The 16,961-nt window shown below is 43.6% G+C and overlaps 1 protein-coding gene across 3 annotated transcripts in view; it reads left to right on the forward strand.

Moving 5' to 3' along the window:
• Nucleotides 1–16,961, forward strand: part of LOC306705867 (catenin delta-2-like) — a gene marked incomplete at both ends in the record, with an annotated part of 121,564 nt that overhangs the window by 101,414 nt on the left and 3,189 nt on the right. For all 3 annotated transcript variants that reach the window (XM_079172730.1, XM_079172731.1, XM_079172732.1), the window contains 8 exons: nucleotides 3,497–3,614; nucleotides 4,842–5,024; nucleotides 8,075–8,257; nucleotides 8,926–9,076; nucleotides 11,583–11,832; nucleotides 14,082–14,166; nucleotides 14,292–14,418; nucleotides 16,701–16,829. In XM_079172730.1, the coding sequence (XP_079028856.1) occupies nucleotides 3,497–3,614; nucleotides 4,842–5,024; nucleotides 8,075–8,257; nucleotides 8,926–9,076; nucleotides 11,583–11,832; nucleotides 14,082–14,166; nucleotides 14,292–14,418; nucleotides 16,701–16,829 (1,226 nt within the window). The remainder of the gene's footprint in view (nucleotides 1–3,496; nucleotides 3,615–4,841; nucleotides 5,025–8,074; nucleotides 8,258–8,925; nucleotides 9,077–11,582; nucleotides 11,833–14,081; nucleotides 14,167–14,291; nucleotides 14,419–16,700; nucleotides 16,830–16,961) is intronic.

Consider the following 16,961-nt stretch of genomic DNA (forward strand, 5'->3'; position numbering starts at 1 on the left):
GCGGAGGCGACCGGGAGCGGCTCGAAGGTGACAGCTGGAGTCGGCTGGATCGCCGACCGAACACGGGGAGCTGGAGTCGGCTGCGGCCCAGCGGGAACGGGGATCTGACCCTTCCTCTGCCTCTGCCTCTTCTTAGGGGTAACAGGGCGGCTTAGTTCCAGCTCGAGGCTAGCCCGCTGGAAGCTCAGTGGCCCTGGAGGCCCTCCTCTGGCCCAGCATATCTCCCAAAGTGGGACTAACTGCTGCGGCCCAGAGGGAACGGGAGATTGCTGACCCTTTCTCTGCCTCCTTCGAGGGTTGACAGGGCAGTCCGTCAGGTCACGGTTAGCCCTTTGAAAACTCGGAGGCCCTCCCAAGATCATGCGGGTTCCCGCAAACGGTTCATGCCCCTCAGGGGAAAAGCGCTCGAAACGTTGGTCCCCTGATTCCCACAAGTCACAGTTTGCCTTCTGGATCCTCCGAGGCCCTCCAAAGGCAGGGCGGGTTCCCACAAACTGTGCAACCCACCCAGGGAGACGACCATCCCAACGGTGGCCTGCTGAGTCCATTTTTGGTCAGTCCGTTCTGTCACGGGAGTTCAAGAGGAGGACCCAATAGCAAGACCACAGGAGACAGAGTCTGGTAAAACAGATTTTATTTCGCCAGAGTTGAAGGCGGGGATGTGTGGAGCCCGTGGTCCGACACAGGAGGGCAGGCAGATCGATGGTGTGATGTCCCGTGGCTCGACACCGGAGGCTGGCAACTCAGCAGACTTTACACCCGTAGTGGAGAGGAAAGTAAAGTCGTTAGTCCGGGGAAAGTCAAAGGGGAACTTACAGAACGGCCGTAAGGCTACCGAGGCAGAAGACGATACAGGGTTGAAGCGGGTGAAAGACGGTACGAACTGACCACCCCGGACTGCAGGACCAGGGTTGATATAGTGGCAGTGGAAGGATTAGTGTGATCAGAGTCTGGTGTGTCAGCCTACGAGAGGTAATCGGCTGGAGTGTCCGCAGCTGTGCACTAGACAGGGGTGTGGCCATGGGAGTGACTGGAGGCAGAGGAAAATCCCAGAGCACATGGCACATAACAACAAACAGGGAAATGACAGACACATGAGGAGAGGAGATTGGGGGGGAAACAGAGGTTAACACACACCAGGTCCGACAGGGATCCTGACAGTTAACAATATCAACCGACATAATAAGTGCCTTAATTCTGCTTTATTTACTGATCTGGAGGCCCCCTTCATTGTTATAGTTTTGTGCTTACATGTTATATAATTCTAAATGTTACATTTGGAGACATGCAGGTTATATCATTGCTTGAAACTTTTTTGACGTGGATGCAGGAATCTCCTTTCTCTTGCAGCTGTATCCATTAGGTGCTGTGCTAAAGGAAAGAGTTTAATTATCTGGAGTGATGGTTGTTATGCCAGTTAGCTCTGAGAAAGTGTAGGCAACGAGGTAATCTCTATGAACAGATATCTGCATATGAAAGCAGAATCTGTAGCCAACGTGTCAAGATTTTTGTATTGGAAGCGTTCGGATTTCCGTTTATAGTCCCGTTGTGTCCGATTCGTGTTGACCAATTCAAGTTTGAAGGGCTTTTGTTGTATGCAGGTAAAGAGTCAGTGTGGACAGTAAAAGAGGCGGACCGCATTACCCGAAATGCAATCCCATCAACCACAATTGAGCTTTTTATTAGCTTTTAAAAAATGTTTTATCTGCATACGAATACAGAGAAAGGCTTAAATGCCATCAGACCGATAGCAGAGCACAGGCCTTTCATCTCTTTTCCGTGGGCTTGAAATGAAAGCACCAGCACATTACAAAATCGGGTGAATCAGAGTTAAGAACTGATTATCTGGCGATAGCAACGTGCTTTTCGACGCTGTGACAAGAGTGTGTGTGAAGCAGTTCAGGGGCTGACTAGTTAGCTAGCTTGCTAACTCCTCCATGATATACAGTTACAGAACATAAAAAGCACCACATGAACCTCTGGACTTGGTCTACTTTACTTTAGCGTTCAGCCGGACTCCTTTTTTTTAAATTGCCGTTCATGATAGCCGTTAGCCAATGATTTTATGCTAATCGCTAATGCTAATCGCTGAGTTTGAACTCAAAAAACCTTTGTGAATTTGAGTTGCATACTCGCTTTGATTGCTATGTTGAGTGCAGGGCTGAGATACCTGTATGCTAGTGATTAGCATGTGTCAAGATTTGGACATGAATCCATCAACAACACTACTATCCATATAAACTGTTTTTCAGCTACAAAAGTGGTTTGGGGATTTAGTTAACACATTAACACATTAACAGCAAAGTTAAACGTGTGATGAGCTGGTTATACTGGTTGGTCTATTGTGTTTTTCTTGAAAATGGCTGGATTGTTTCTTTTCATAAAAGAAATAAAATACCCAGAAATGAATCCAACCAAAACACAATTCAAAGCTCTCATGCAGAGTCATCCAGCAAAGCCCTGCCTTTGATTATAGAATTAAAGACAAAGAAACAGTCGCTCCGAGGTGTTACCAAAAGAGTGACTATTTTGTCAGTGTATTTCTCGCGGATGCAGCACACTGTGGTTTAATCAAATTCCGTTCTATTTCAAAGCTCCCTAGTTGACGCATACTGTTACCTTTTCTTTTTCTCTCAATATTTATATTCTTCATACTAAAAGATCATAATGAGGGATAATCTGCAGCTCTGTTGCCTTGCAAGGGAACGCATCAGGGGGATTAATTAGGAGGTTAATTGAATGGAATCCACTAACAGGTGGAATTGAAAATGACGGAAAGGTGTGAAAGAATATATAAAGTGGTTTAAAAGTATCAGTCAAGTCTTCTAAACCACACACACATACACACTAGTCTACATGGCTTAATGCGGCTACCTATTCACACATTCATTTGCAGTCATGTTTCTGCCTATGAAAATATGCAATAAAAGCATCAGTGAAGCCCACAGTAAAATACTAAATGGACGCTATCGTCGCTGTTCTTCTATTTATGAAAGCTTACGGATGTACTCACTCAATTTAAGGCCATTTGATTATTCAGACATTAAGTTTACAACACAGCAGCTGTGTGACAGCACAACCCTGTGCCTTTAAAACCACATATTAGTTTGAGACTAAAATGTTGACGATTGTTATTAAGGGGAAACAAATGGGGCTAATGGGAGTTTTGGAAGCTTGGTGCCATTTCACACTGACACCGAGGGCACGGGCATCTCCTAGCCATCCTTAATAGTCTGACATTTAAAGGGCATTACACTCAGACTCTCTCTCTCTCCTCCATGTCACACGGAGACGCATATGTATCCGGTATCGCATATCCGTATGCTTCACCACACGCGTGTATGGAACTACCGGCGATTCGAGCTGTGTGTGTGTGTGTTACTATGCAGACGTGCGTAGGATATTCTGAAGCTGTGCTGCATGTTCAGTTCTCAGCTGGACTGTTCATTGATGAGATGTGTGTGTGTGTGTGTGTGTGTGTGTGTGTGTGTAACAGGAATGTGAGTTCTGCAGGCGAGGAGGCCCGGAGGAGGATGAGGGAGTGCGAGGGCCTTACAGACGCTCTGCTCTACGTCATCCAGACCGCTCTGGGGAGCAGTGAGATCGACAGCAAGGTACGTCTCTCGCACACAATGCAGCCAACTGCCATGCACGCATCCTCTCATGGCCTCTAGCTCACACAAGACGTCGGAATAAAAATACACGCACACTGATTCAAATAATAAAGACATTGCTGAAAAGTTCTGTGCATGTATGTATCTGCATTTTTTTTGTGTATATCACTGTCCAAAAACTCAAATATAAATGCTTGTTTTTGCTTTATAAAAAACCTGTTTCATGGTGATAACTATGTATGGAATATTTATAATGTACATGCAGGTGCATTAGTTATGCAGACTGTATGCAAAGGCTGTTTATGCACATTAATCCCTATAAGTTGTTTACCTGTGGTTTGTATGTTAAAAGTTAAAATCGATATATTAAAGCTAGTAATCAAACATAGAGTGTAAATGCCCAAGCTGGCCGACATTGTCATTTTTTACAGTGATATTACCCAACCCAGATAGCCACTGACACAGACACATCACTAGTGAGAGACTGTGTGTGTGTGTGTGTGTGTGTGTGTGTGTGTGTGTGTGTGTGTGAGAGAGAGAGAACGTGTCTGTGCTTTCATGTGAGCCTGTGAGCAATCATGTGTAGGCCTGCATATGTGCTACATGCATCAGATCTGTGTTTAAAGGGACAGTTTGGCTTTTCTGAAGCGAGGCCTGCAGTAGACAGCGATCTGCAAGCCCCCAGTTTGGAGGAGCAGGCAGGAGTAGCAGCACAGAGGCAAAGCAATGTACTGCTGTGGACGCAAAACGCATTTGAGCTACCTAAAAGACAGACCCGCCTAAAATTGTCAACATAAGTTCAAGTGTGCGCTATATTTAGAATGTTTTCTTTGATACGTTTCCCTTTCAGTTCAGTTCCCAGACTGCCGCAAAATATAGTGGTGAAAATATTCTAAAAATAGCATAGACTTGAAGTTATATTGAGTTTTTAGGTGGGTCTTTCTTTTTGGGTTCCTAAATTACATTTTGCTGTTGCCCCCCGTCAACAGCAGTACATTGCTTTGCCCATGTCCCGTTACTTCTGTTACGCACACGGCATGTGTGTCTATGTGTCCATATAGATCATACAGACAGCACTGCACAGTAAGTTCATAAATGTGTGTGTGTGCCTGTGTGAGGGAGTATGTGTCTACTCCACAGTATGATTTTGAGTGTTTGGTTGTCTGTTGGATTGATTGCCATCTGTTCCTCCTTCATATCTGTCTCTTTATTTCTCTCTCCCACCAGACCGTAGAGAACTGTGTGTGCATCCTGAGGAACTTGTCGTACCGTTTGGCCGCAGAGACGTCTCACACCCAGCAGGGGGGGTCGGAGGAGCTGGACGGTCTGCTGTGTGACACTGGCGGGAAGGACGCAGAGAGTTCCGGATGCTGGGGCAAGAAGAAGAAGAAAAAGAAGGGACATGACCAGGTAGGGAAACAGGAAGTTAGACATATTTTTACAGTGCTTCCTTTTTTCTTTTTTTTTTCTTTGTTCCTTTCTTGATTCGGTCAAATACCTTTTGCTGGTGCGTCATGTGAGATCAAAACGGTTGGCAGCCTCAGCTGAAGTTTCTTGCTTGGGCAGAGTTCATCACTGCAGAGTACTGCAGATCCATGCAGTTAATAGTAACATTGTGGTGGAGGATTCATTGTTTCCCTCTGATGAATATCCAGACAGGCTAATGTTTGGTCTTAGCTGTTGCCCTCTACTTCAAAAAAGAGGCTCATGTTGTCGTGACTTGGGCGGTATTTCCTGTCAGATGTCCACACCAGGATTATTACAATCAAATAATAAGGCATAATAACAGTTTTACCAGGCGGAAACCTCCGATTCTGAAAAGTGAAGCCACTGCAGAGGTGCCTTAAACTTGCATTCTCTCTAATGTCCATCAGGGGGCGACTCCTCTGGTTGTATAGAAGTCTATGAGAAAATGACTCTACTTCTCACTTGATTTATTACCTCAGTAAACATTTATGGTCTCAATCTCTAGTTTCAAGTGTCAAATAAACCGCAGAATATGCTTTAGGGGAGTGGCTACTTTGTGATTGACAGCTCGCAGTTGTTCGTGTTTTCGTCTTAGAACTTTAAAACTTTCCATTTCATAAAAGTGAATTAACACTTTGGTCTTCAATAAAATGTCTTTGTTAGCTCTTAGCTCCGCCCTTTCGTGTCACTTCTGGTGGCAGAGAAACCAAGATGGCTCAGGCCAAAATACCGAACTTCAATACATCTACTTCCTTTATACAGTCTATGAGTAGTACAATAGAAGGTTGTCATCTTGAGCCTATATTATAGAGCATCTAATATGTATTTTCCAAGACACTATGCCAACCATTATATGTTTACATTTGTATTGCTTTGTTATCCATCTTGTGTCAGCGCAGTGCCTCAAGTGGAGGATTCAATATCTCCTTTTGTACTGCAGCTCTGTGCTCAGTTCATTCCTAGTTCACACTATCTCTAGTCTCAAATGAGTATTTAGAAATGCACCACAGTTTTCTTTGATGTTAATGATGTTTGAGCCAGACTTGTTTTTCTCAGCTCAACCGCTGATCTTCACCCACCACCTGTATTATTTAGGGCCACGTCTCCAGAATAAGGTGACTCACAGATACGTGCAGAAGCTCCATGTGCGTCATATGTGCGTCTTACTGATGGAATGTTTTGTTCTATGCAATATCGCCAACACACACTACAAGGTTTCCACACAGCAGGACCAGGAGATTATGGCTCTACCTACATATTGACTCTACTGTATACACTGACTACCTTTGCTCAGAATAAAAATAAAATACAGAGCCGATTTTACTATTTCGCTCTGGATTTCCTGGGTGTGTCCATCTGCTGCCAACAGGAAAAGTTCCATCCTCCGGTTAGTCAAAAATTACGAGTGCCATTTTAGTCACCAAGCGGCTGCCGTGGAGTAGGCTCCAACCTCTTGTCATGCTAATAAGCAATCAGCATCACATTCTGGTTAAGTGGAAGACGTCTTTTACAACTTCTAGTGAAGCTGTGAAATTGAAAACTCAACACTTCCGGTGGATCAGGGCGGGTGAATTGCTCATTAGCCCTGCATTCTTTTTTTTTTATAAAATTCTCTCCCCCTCTTTCATTTCCAGAAAAGATAGATTAGGATATTTGAAAAATGTTAATGATGAGCCAGGCCTTTAACTTCTTTTTGCCAAGCGAACCCTCGAAGAATTTGTTGTGTATCCAGGCAGAACCGGGGAGACGAGGGATCTCAAAACTAACCCTGGGATCAGATTGTGAAGGGAGAAATCATAACCTCTCCATAATGATAATAACCCCCCCCCCCCCACACCCCCCTCCTCTTCCCTCTATCTGTCTGTCTCCACTCCAGTGCAGCTGTAAGCGATTACCATGAAGTAGCGATTGGGGAGCTTGTTGGAGAGGGCAAAACTCTATCAACGGTGGGGTAATTAGAGGAGAGAATGAGGAGCGAGAGGAGAGGAGAGGAGGGAAGGATATGTCGGTAGGCAGAAGATATAAAGGGAGAGTCTGTTGGCAGTGTTACAAAGCCTTATCAGATGTTGTGGGACATTACGTCATTGCAGATGGAAGGAGGATGGTACTATTTTCTATACAAGACTGAAATGATATAATGGCCCCAAGTAGGAAGCAACCAAGACAGTTGTAATAGTATATACAGTACACCTACAAATCAAATTCAGATCAGGCATAAAAGGACTCTTAGTCCATTTTTCAGTAGCTCTCCATAGACCTTAGACCCTCTTTACAATAAATGTGTCCTGGACAATCGGATCACAAGTAGACAGATCTAGATACAGGTTTAAGTGACCGCCGAGACCCATTATTGTGATCGGATCACTTGCCGAGGTGGGACACATCGGACCAAGTGTCCTTTGAGATCTGCGTTCTGCCTGAACTGTCCACTTGTGATCGGATCACCCAAGACGTGTGTTAATGCCCGGTGTGAATGGGCCCACAGACATTCCAGCAGCGCTGAGCGAAAACTATGCATAACATAAACACATATAGCTATAATGAACTGTACTTTTGTATGGTATAATAAGTTATTTTGTATTCAAATATTCCAATGTATGCTTATGTGTGTGTTTTGATAATGGACCGACTCATCAACACACATCAGTCAAATACCACAATTACTAATCTGTGTGAATTATATTGCCGTGTCCCTTAGAAATCTTCTGCATTCAAAGCTTGAACTCTTGTTATTGAAGTACAGTATGTGTGTTTCAAAATCAATGCAGAGGGAAATGTCAGATTTCAATTACAGAACAGATCGAAAAACAAAATGCACAAACAGATGAATGCCAGCGTATTTATACACAGTTAATGAATAGTAAATCCTCTCTCGCTCTCCTTCCTCTGTTCTTGCCCAAGGGGACCATGCTGGCACCCTACCACGATCAAACCTCGCTTCACACAGAATTCAAAACGCTTTTCTATTCTAAATGACGTCTCGTCTTCCGCAGTGGGACGGCGTCGGCCCATTTCCAGACTTGGCGGAGCCCCCGAAGGGCATCCAGATGTTATGGCACCCCACCATCGTCAAGCCCTACCTCACACTGCTGTCGGAGTGCTCCAACCCAGACACCCTGGAGGGAGCAGCTGGGGCTCTGCAGAACCTAGCTGCTGGCAGCTGGAAGGTAAGGACTGTGCCTATATCACTGTTATACCAAAGGGCATCTGCAGCAGTGCATTGAATTTTCAGTGGGCGCCGAAGTGTTCTGAAAGGGTCATTTTGTGCTAGCTCATAGCCATCAGGAGGCGGCTCCTCTGGTTTCAAAAAGAAGTCTGGTTGTATAGAAGTCTATGAGAAAATGACTCTACTTCTCACTTGATTTTTTACCTGTAACCATGAGTTTATGGTCTCAATCGCTAGTTTTAAGTCTCCTTTAATACAGCATGATGTTCATTTAGTGTGGTCCATTTAGAGTAAAATCGGTCTGGGAGTTGTTTGTGTTTTCGTCTTAGAACTTTAACCCTTTCACAGTTTGTTTTCACTTCATGAAATTGTAACATTTTGGTCGCTTAAAAATGTCTTATTCAGCGTTCGGTTGTACTTGACTCCACCCTCTCGTGTCACTTCTGGTTGCTCAAAGAAAGCAAAATGCTGAACTCAAGCCTTCAAAACTGTACTCTACAAACCAATGGGTGAAGTCACAATAACTACGTCCATTTGTAATATACAGTCTATTTATGGGACACTTTAATGTATTGGCATCTGAAAGGCTCAGAATAGATGCCCAGAAATATGAAAAAAAAAAAAAAGGACGCTCTCTCTGTCCACCTCCGAACCTTACCTTCCCTCTGTCCTGCCCAGTGGTCGGTGTATATCCGGGCCGCAGTGCGTAAGGAGAAGGGCCTCCCCATCCTGGTGGAGTTGCTGAGGATAGACAACGACCGGGTGGTTTGTGCCGTGGCCACCGCGCTGAGAAACATGGCTCTGGATATCAGGAACAAGGAGCTCATTGGTAAGTTGTTCATTCATAGACAGCAACAAAGGTACACACAACGAGTGACTTCATGCAAAGGTTACACGCTCTCAGTCAGGACACAAGGTGACACATGAACTATTCCAATGAAGGGTTAATGCATACATTTCAAAGCTACTGTATTACAGAGTTTTACTTGAGTGTTTTTGATGCTAATGGAGTAATTTGCTTCATTCTGCCTAATTAGAGGTAATGGGACCGAAAACAAGTGCAGTTATCTTGACCCACTTGCAGAATGCCTTCACTTTTTTTAATAATGAATGTGGTACTTGTTTAAGTAGACAGGTTTAGCAGCCGTTTCTTTTTCTTTTTTTTTAAAGGGAATGTTAACACCACCTGTGTAGAGGGTTATCGCTGTTATGAATGGCTGACTGGCAGTGGGCTTGTGGATTTGTCTACAATCAAAAAAGACATACGTGTCTTTGTAGCATCTGTCTGTATTTATGCAGATATAAAGCAGAGTTTCCGTCGAGCGGATGTTGCTCTGGCTGATCATTCGATGCTTGATTTCCCTTTGGAGATCAAGTGATGTCTGTAATAAACTCTGCTTTTCTGCTGGTCCCCATAGCAACAACCACATGCCTCCTTCGTCTTGCTCTGTCTGATGCTCGAGGCACTGAGCTAAGCTGTCTGTCTGCGTGTACTGTCTAATGCAGCCGCTCATGTGTATAGTATACGTAGGTTGTAATGTCAATCTCAGGTCCACGGGGCATGCATGTGTATTTTGAAAGGACATACTGTCCCGCCCTCGCGTGTGTTGTGTTACATGAAGAAGTTGCGTTAGAAGGACAACATATTGTGTAGTTGCATCCTCAGAGCTTTCAGCAGCAGATATCAACACTGTTTCCACATCACGGTCCGCCGTGAGCCAACTCTTGTTTTATCGATGCAATGTTAAAAACTAGATTATTTAATAATGTGAATATTGCAAACACTGCAAACAGTGAAGCTGTTTACATGGTTCAATCGTGTTTGATTACTTACTGTAATAAGCCGGTTTATGTGTGTGAAACACTTATTATTTCGAGAGAGTTGTGTTTTGTTATCTCTAAAAGTGAAAAGTCGTTAACAACAACTCGTGCAGGGCTGGGAGGGGGGCTAAGACATGCCCGGCCACGTCTATCGTTGGCTTATTTTCCAAAAACCAGTGTAGCATTACAGTCACAGCACAAGCCTTTTCTCTTGTCGGTGGACTTGAAAATAAGCAATCCGCACATTACAAACTCCAGTGAACCAGTTTTAATGTAAATTTCCTACGCAGTGATTAGAGTGTGGCTAGCTAGCTAGTTAGATAGCTTCCTTGCTAATTCCACCATGCTTCAGTTAAAGAGCATACAGAGTAAAACATGAACCGAGCCTTGTCTACGTTACTTTATTACGTTGCCAGACTTTACTGTTTTTAAATTACCGTTACTCTTTCAATTTGCTTATGCTTATCACTAGTGTGATTCACTAATGCTAATTGCTAGCACGCTGACTACTGTTGTGATAATGGCTGGTAAGATGTAAAGGGGCTGTTATAGTGACAAAAACAGTATAAACTCTTTGTGAATTTGAATTTAAACGCAAGGCTGGGATATGTGTATTCTAGTGTTTAGCATTAGCGCTCGCTATGTATATGCTAGCATACTGTGACCAGATCATATTAAGACTCATCATAAGATCATAAGATCATAAAAGTGCTGAAATAATTGTCCTCCATCCTGATGAAAACACCTAAGCGATTTGGTCTCCCTACGCTAGCAATTAGCAATTAGCATTAGATTCACAGGGTAATTGAAAAGGTAACGGCTTGATTGATTGATTTTTGTTTTGGCGATAAAAAAAAAACAACAGACATAAAAACATCCTAAAGTTAGCACATGAAAGCATAATGTAACACTTATTTGCAATGTGTTTGAAGACAATACATCATTATACACACACTCTTCAAATAGATCACATCGATAACATCAATCTAGAATCTGGAGTATAAATGCGTCATGCACCAGCAGTAGAACCCATGTGTGCATGTGAACGGTGAGTGGGTCATGAGGTGCCTCCACCACCATCACCCCCCCAGGGTCAGGGGTAGAGTGCAGGGTGGACAAGATTGCTTGACAGCAGTACGGAGCTGCCATGGGAAATGTAGTCAGTTGGTGTTGCATCATCATTGTCTGACAGTCACACAGCCAGGCCCTATTTTCGCAGCTGAGAGCTTTATTAATGGGGTTCTCAGGTGACAAAAGGGAAAGAGCAGAGAGTCGACAAAGGGACTGCCAAAACATGAGGGAGAGCAGGGAGAGATAATTCAGTCGTCATTGGCATTAATATGACAGTAAATGTATTGCCATAAAACACAATACACACGATATTGATCAAAGTCAGCATTACAGAACCTCAAATTGCCTTTTATTTCCGCCTTGTCTCCTCCTTTCCACCTTCAAACCCTTTAACCAACATGATTCCGCCTCAACCCCACCCACCCCATCCCTCTTTCCCACAGGTAAATACGCAATGAGGGACCTTGTTCACCGTTTGCCCGGCAGCAGCAACAACAACAACCCCAGCGGTGGGGGCGGAGGAAGCACCAACAGCAGCGCCCTGGTGGGGAAGACCATGTCGGACGACACCGTCACGGCGATCTGCTGCGCACTGCACGAGGTCATCACCAAGAACATGGAGAACACCAAGGCCCTGAGGGACGCCGGCGGCATCGAGAAGCTCATCGGCATCGCCCGCAGCAAAGGGGACAAGTAAGTCGAGTGGGAAGATGATGTCAGGTGGAAGGGGAGAGAGTATAAAGGGATGGGAAGATAGAAGTTATAGTTTGATGGAAGCTGCAACAGCATTCGAAAATGTTTTATGCTGATATTAGAAACACGAGGGAATGAAAAGCAAATGTCACCAAAGACTACAATACCCATAAGAGGACAAGAACCACAGGTGAATCTTGCTATTGCCTCGTAGTCCCGATCAAAAACAAAACTACCTCGCAGTTGGCGTATTCATTCATTCAGAGTCGATCCTGAATCGGAAACTGATTTTATTGAAATTGCAACAACCATAACTTTAAGCTCCGTGATTGGATGTTTTCTCAGCATAATCTGTGTCGTGATGAAAACATCATACATCAGCATACAAGTCACAAGAGAGTAGAGACACAGACTCCTGAACCAGAGTCACCACATCTCAGAACGTCCACATAGCTGGACTGGAAGTAATATGTATTTAATTGTCTATCTATTGTTGATCGCGGACATATTTATGCTAATCAGGCAGCTTGAGAAAGAGATGTTTCGGCATGAAGAGGAAAAATAATCAGTCCAGGAGAATAAGAAAAGGTTGGAACATAATTGTGGTGGAGGTTGGAAGAGCGAGATCATGCAGCACAGAGACAGAGGTGAGGCAGGAGGAGGCTGAAGGTAGTTTTTGCCTGATGATTCATAGCTCTAAAACTTGCCATGAGTCAACAGTTCAAACAGTCAGCCGGAAATGAGGTCCAAAATGAAAGTTCGGCACAGTCTGTTTACCCGCACACCTACGTGCCTATATTTTTGTCATTTGGCCTTTATTTGACTGTTGACAGTAGAGACAGAAAGGAGACCTCGGGCGGGAGCAAGAGGGATGCAACAAAAGGTCCCCAAACCAAGTCAAACTGGGGACATTGCGTTTAATCGTCATGTGTCTTAGATCACTACACCACAAGGAGACCCTCAATTATGTGTGATTCATCGATGAGCTCTCAGCATGCTGCCCATGCCTGAATATATTGTCCCATACCTATTTATGTCTATAGGTTGGAAATATCTATTCTATCCGATATCCATCTAACTTTTAAGACTGATTATTTTGCCCAGAAGAATGAAGAGTGCCGTGGAACCTACATAATACCAAAAGATAATGGTACTAAACTCTCATCTTTGGATATTCTTTAGTGAGGAAACGCTGTATCTACCAACGAAAGGTGTTCTTTCAGCTGTCCATTGTACCAATGTATTTAATACAAAAGACTAATATAATGTTATTTTGATTTTGATTATTTACGGTCTATATCATATAGGAAATAAACCTTTCTCTGTTTTTCTAGTTGTAATTTAAAGGTAGCTTAACCTTACAAAATTGCATTAAATCCACGAGAGTGAAAAGCTACATGAGATCTACTTCGCTAGTTAGCTCTAGCAGCAGTTTAGCTCGGGTGTTTTCTCCGTCATGGTTGGATTCATCTACTGCTTCATTCAATAATGAACTGATGGACGAGGATGCTTTTAATTAACAGACAGCTTCAACAGCTATCAGTAAGTACAGCTATTCCTAGCGATCTCAGGGCTAGCTTTCCCTCAACATAGTTGGCTGTTAGCTCTGTTTTATAGTTGCTGCTTAAACTTTTAAACATTGCTTTCACAGAAATTCTAAATTTCTATGGCAAACTGTTAATATAATAAAACAGATGTCGAAAAAGTCATTCAGGTTTTCTCCAAAGATAAACATGTCATTTCTTTTTTTTTATACTCTTGTTCTTCAAAGAAAGTTTTGAAGATCCCTGCTTTGCATCACTGCAAGGGCATGATACGCAATCATAGAATCCCAAACACTAACGTTTACCAAAGTGACTCGCAGAAATAATGTCTAATTTGCATGGCAATGATAAGGCCATATGAGCCAATTAAACCCACAGCCATTATTCAGCTGAGTCAAACCCCCGGCAGACGCAGAATGAAATATTGGCCAATCAATCAATCAAGCAAGCAGTTATTACACAATTTTGCCTCAGTGCAATTGGAGTGCCATATTTGAGGAAATAAAAGGAGGCATTTTCATTTAGCATCTTCGGCCGTCTTTCTTCTTTTGAGACGGCAGTGAGGCGATGCTTTGCAGGTGTAGTGTCTCTCCTTTATGTCTCTCTCGTCATTCTTCTGCATTGTGATGTCTTTATAGCTCCCATTAGCGCAAAACGGGACAGTCAAGCTTTACACTTTTTGTTTCCTCTCTGCTGAATTCCCAGGCATAGTCCCAAAGTCGTGAAAGCAGCATCTCAAGTCCTAAACAGCATGTGGCAATACAGAGACCTCCGCAGCCTCTACAAAAAGGTAAAGTCTGAATGTGCTCGAGAGTAATAATGAGACCGTTGCAAGGCGTGTATGTGCATTATTTCTTACACCGTTTCATCTCTCCTCCTCCTTTTCTCATCCGCTCCTTCTCTTGTCTTCTCCAGGACGGCTACTCCCAGTACCATTTCGTTGGCTCTTCCTCCACGATAGAGAGAGACAGACAGCGACCTTATTCTTCCTCTCGCACTCCGTCCATCTCTCCTGTACGGACCTCACCCAACAATCGATCAGGTGAGTCCACCCACACCCAACTCTCCCGTCCTCCCTCTTGTCCTTTCTCAATCTTTCCACCAGTGCAGTCCGGTCAAAAAAACCTTCACACTGCGACAGCCACCTCAAATTACTCTGCTGTCAAGTAAAGTCCTTGCAAGGGCCTCCCCTGCGTTGCCCCAGATTAGGGTGTGACTAATATGGGCTTTCTAGGTTTCAGTATTTTTGGACTCATGACAACATCCTCTTATTTTCACTAACTTTGGATACATTGATAAATATATCAGTGTTTTTCCCATGAGCTTGATTCTTGGTTGTGTCTAAAGGCCTCTGACTATAAACTATACATTTCCATGTGTACATGTGTAGTAGGTGATCAAAACGTTTCACTGCCCTTTCCAATCATGGAACACGTTACATTGTTGGTGTCATTTATGTGTTAAAGTGAATGGCTTCCTGTCAGACACGGGTGTAATTTATGTAAATGTTGCTCATGGCACTACTCAAGACATATCAGGGCTGTTACGGAAAGCGCTACAATACAGGAAGCTGACCTTTTTTTACATTTTCTCACAGGCTGCCGTTAGAATGCATTGCTATTTTGCCACCAAATCCTCTATTAAAGACCGTCGTGAGTGCGAGGGAAGCTTGCCTGCTCTTCTTCACTTAATAACATTTTTATAGACCCTTCCAACAGGAGAGGAAATCTCCTCAATAACTCAACACTGACTCATTTCTGTGTCTGTAGTGGTTTATCAGACTGATTCTTTATGAACAAGAGAGGATAATGGAGTGATACGTTTGTTGCATTCTCTTAATTAAGCGAACACAGCGTGTGTTTAACTTCTCTTTCATGCTCTACAGTATTTCGCCTTGCTGTAGCTTTTACATTAATCTTACAACGTTCAGTTCAGACTCGTGCTGTGTTGGAAGTTTCACAGAAAGGTTACCGGGCCCCCAACCTAGTCGGCTTGCTAGTATTTAAAATACATAAGAGATATATAAGAGATAGGGATTCACCGATCCAACTTTTTCAGTCCCGATAATTACCTGGGCTTTGTGTATCGGCCAATACCGTATACTGATCCAATACCAATGATAAATGAATCATCTTTATGCCTCACTGTGAAACTGAATTGAATACATTGGCACCGTTCGCAGATGCTTAATCCAGCTATTTCAGTCAGTATCAGCTCGATAACTTATCTGAAATAACAACAGAGGAACTTATGTCTTGTGTCTGTACAGAGGATATAGTGTCAGTTCTGCAATAAACATTTGACCAGACAAGTTGCATTGTTTACATCATATCTCATGATACTTTTAATTTAGTTTCTCAGTTTACTATCGTGCAAGCAGATGGTCCATCCAGTCATTTGTGTGATTTCACTGCTGTGGCAATCCTTCACATGCAAAAGAAACCTTTTGATAATTGGCCGTAAAGAGGTGCAGATATCACGATAGATATTATTACCGGAGCATTGATGAGTGTGTGGATCAATGCTCAAAGTGTTAAACAGAAGAGAGACAAAGCAACAGATGCAGCCACACAAAGAGGCTGGCAGGCTGCACGTAGCCAGCAGCCTCCGTGTGGAGGGCTGTTGATTAGGATTTGAATATTAGAGGAAACGCTGCTGAACCATATGGCACTAAATCAATAGCCAGGTTTCCTCCAACAAAGGCAAACCAGATCTAACTCATTATCATTGCCACTGATCCCACCGCCTCCCCTGTCAGTCCAGCATTTATTATTACAATTAAGATACTTTTTGGGTGGGTAATACCAAGACAGACAGAGATTAAAAGGCCAGTAGGAGTGTGAGATCAAAATCTGTCCCCTGTAGTAAATATGTGTGGAGAGAGGGTGGCCTGCAGCCAGACAGAAGGAAAGAAAGAAAGAGAAGACAGAGGCAAGAGTAAAGCAGATGCAGAGGGGAGGGATGACTCAATATGTACGTCTTTGAAATCACACCCTGGTCAAAAAGCCAGATTTGTGAAGAATACCCACAAACAGCACACGGTGCATCCGTTTCCGAATCATTTCAGTGGGACACTTATAGGAAATAGTCAGAATCAACACTCTGACTGCTGTGCCTTTGTTGAGGTAAATACAAAACCTGAAATGCTTGGAAATGTGCAAATGACTCTGACCTTTCTGCCATGAAGTGTGTGATGTGAGCAGTTGTCCCTCCTGTTGTAGCCTCCGCCCTTCTGAATACAAAAGAGTATTGATAATGTGTTTGTGATGGAGTGAAGGTCTCAGACGTCCCCCGTTTGTTTGTTTTGTGTGTGTTTGTGTGCAGCGAGCGCCCCTGCTTCCCCCAGGGAAATGATGGCGCTGAAGGAGAGGAAGGCAGACTACGAGTCGACTGGCAATGCCAGTTACCATGGCAACAAGGGTGAACACACGTCCCGGAAAGACGCCATGATGGGTAGGAGTACCACACACACTGCACGTCTGACACATTCTCCCATAACGCCAATGTGCTTTTCAGCCGAGTGTGTCGCTTTGGAATAAATATGAACCACATGTGGATTTAGGTTTTACAGTATTCCAGAAACAG

Source organism: Pholis gunnellus (assembly GCF_910591455.1).
Source record: "Pholis gunnellus genome assembly, chromosome: 14".
NCBI classification, from domain to species: domain Eukaryota; kingdom Metazoa; phylum Chordata; class Actinopteri; order Perciformes; family Pholidae; genus Pholis; species Pholis gunnellus.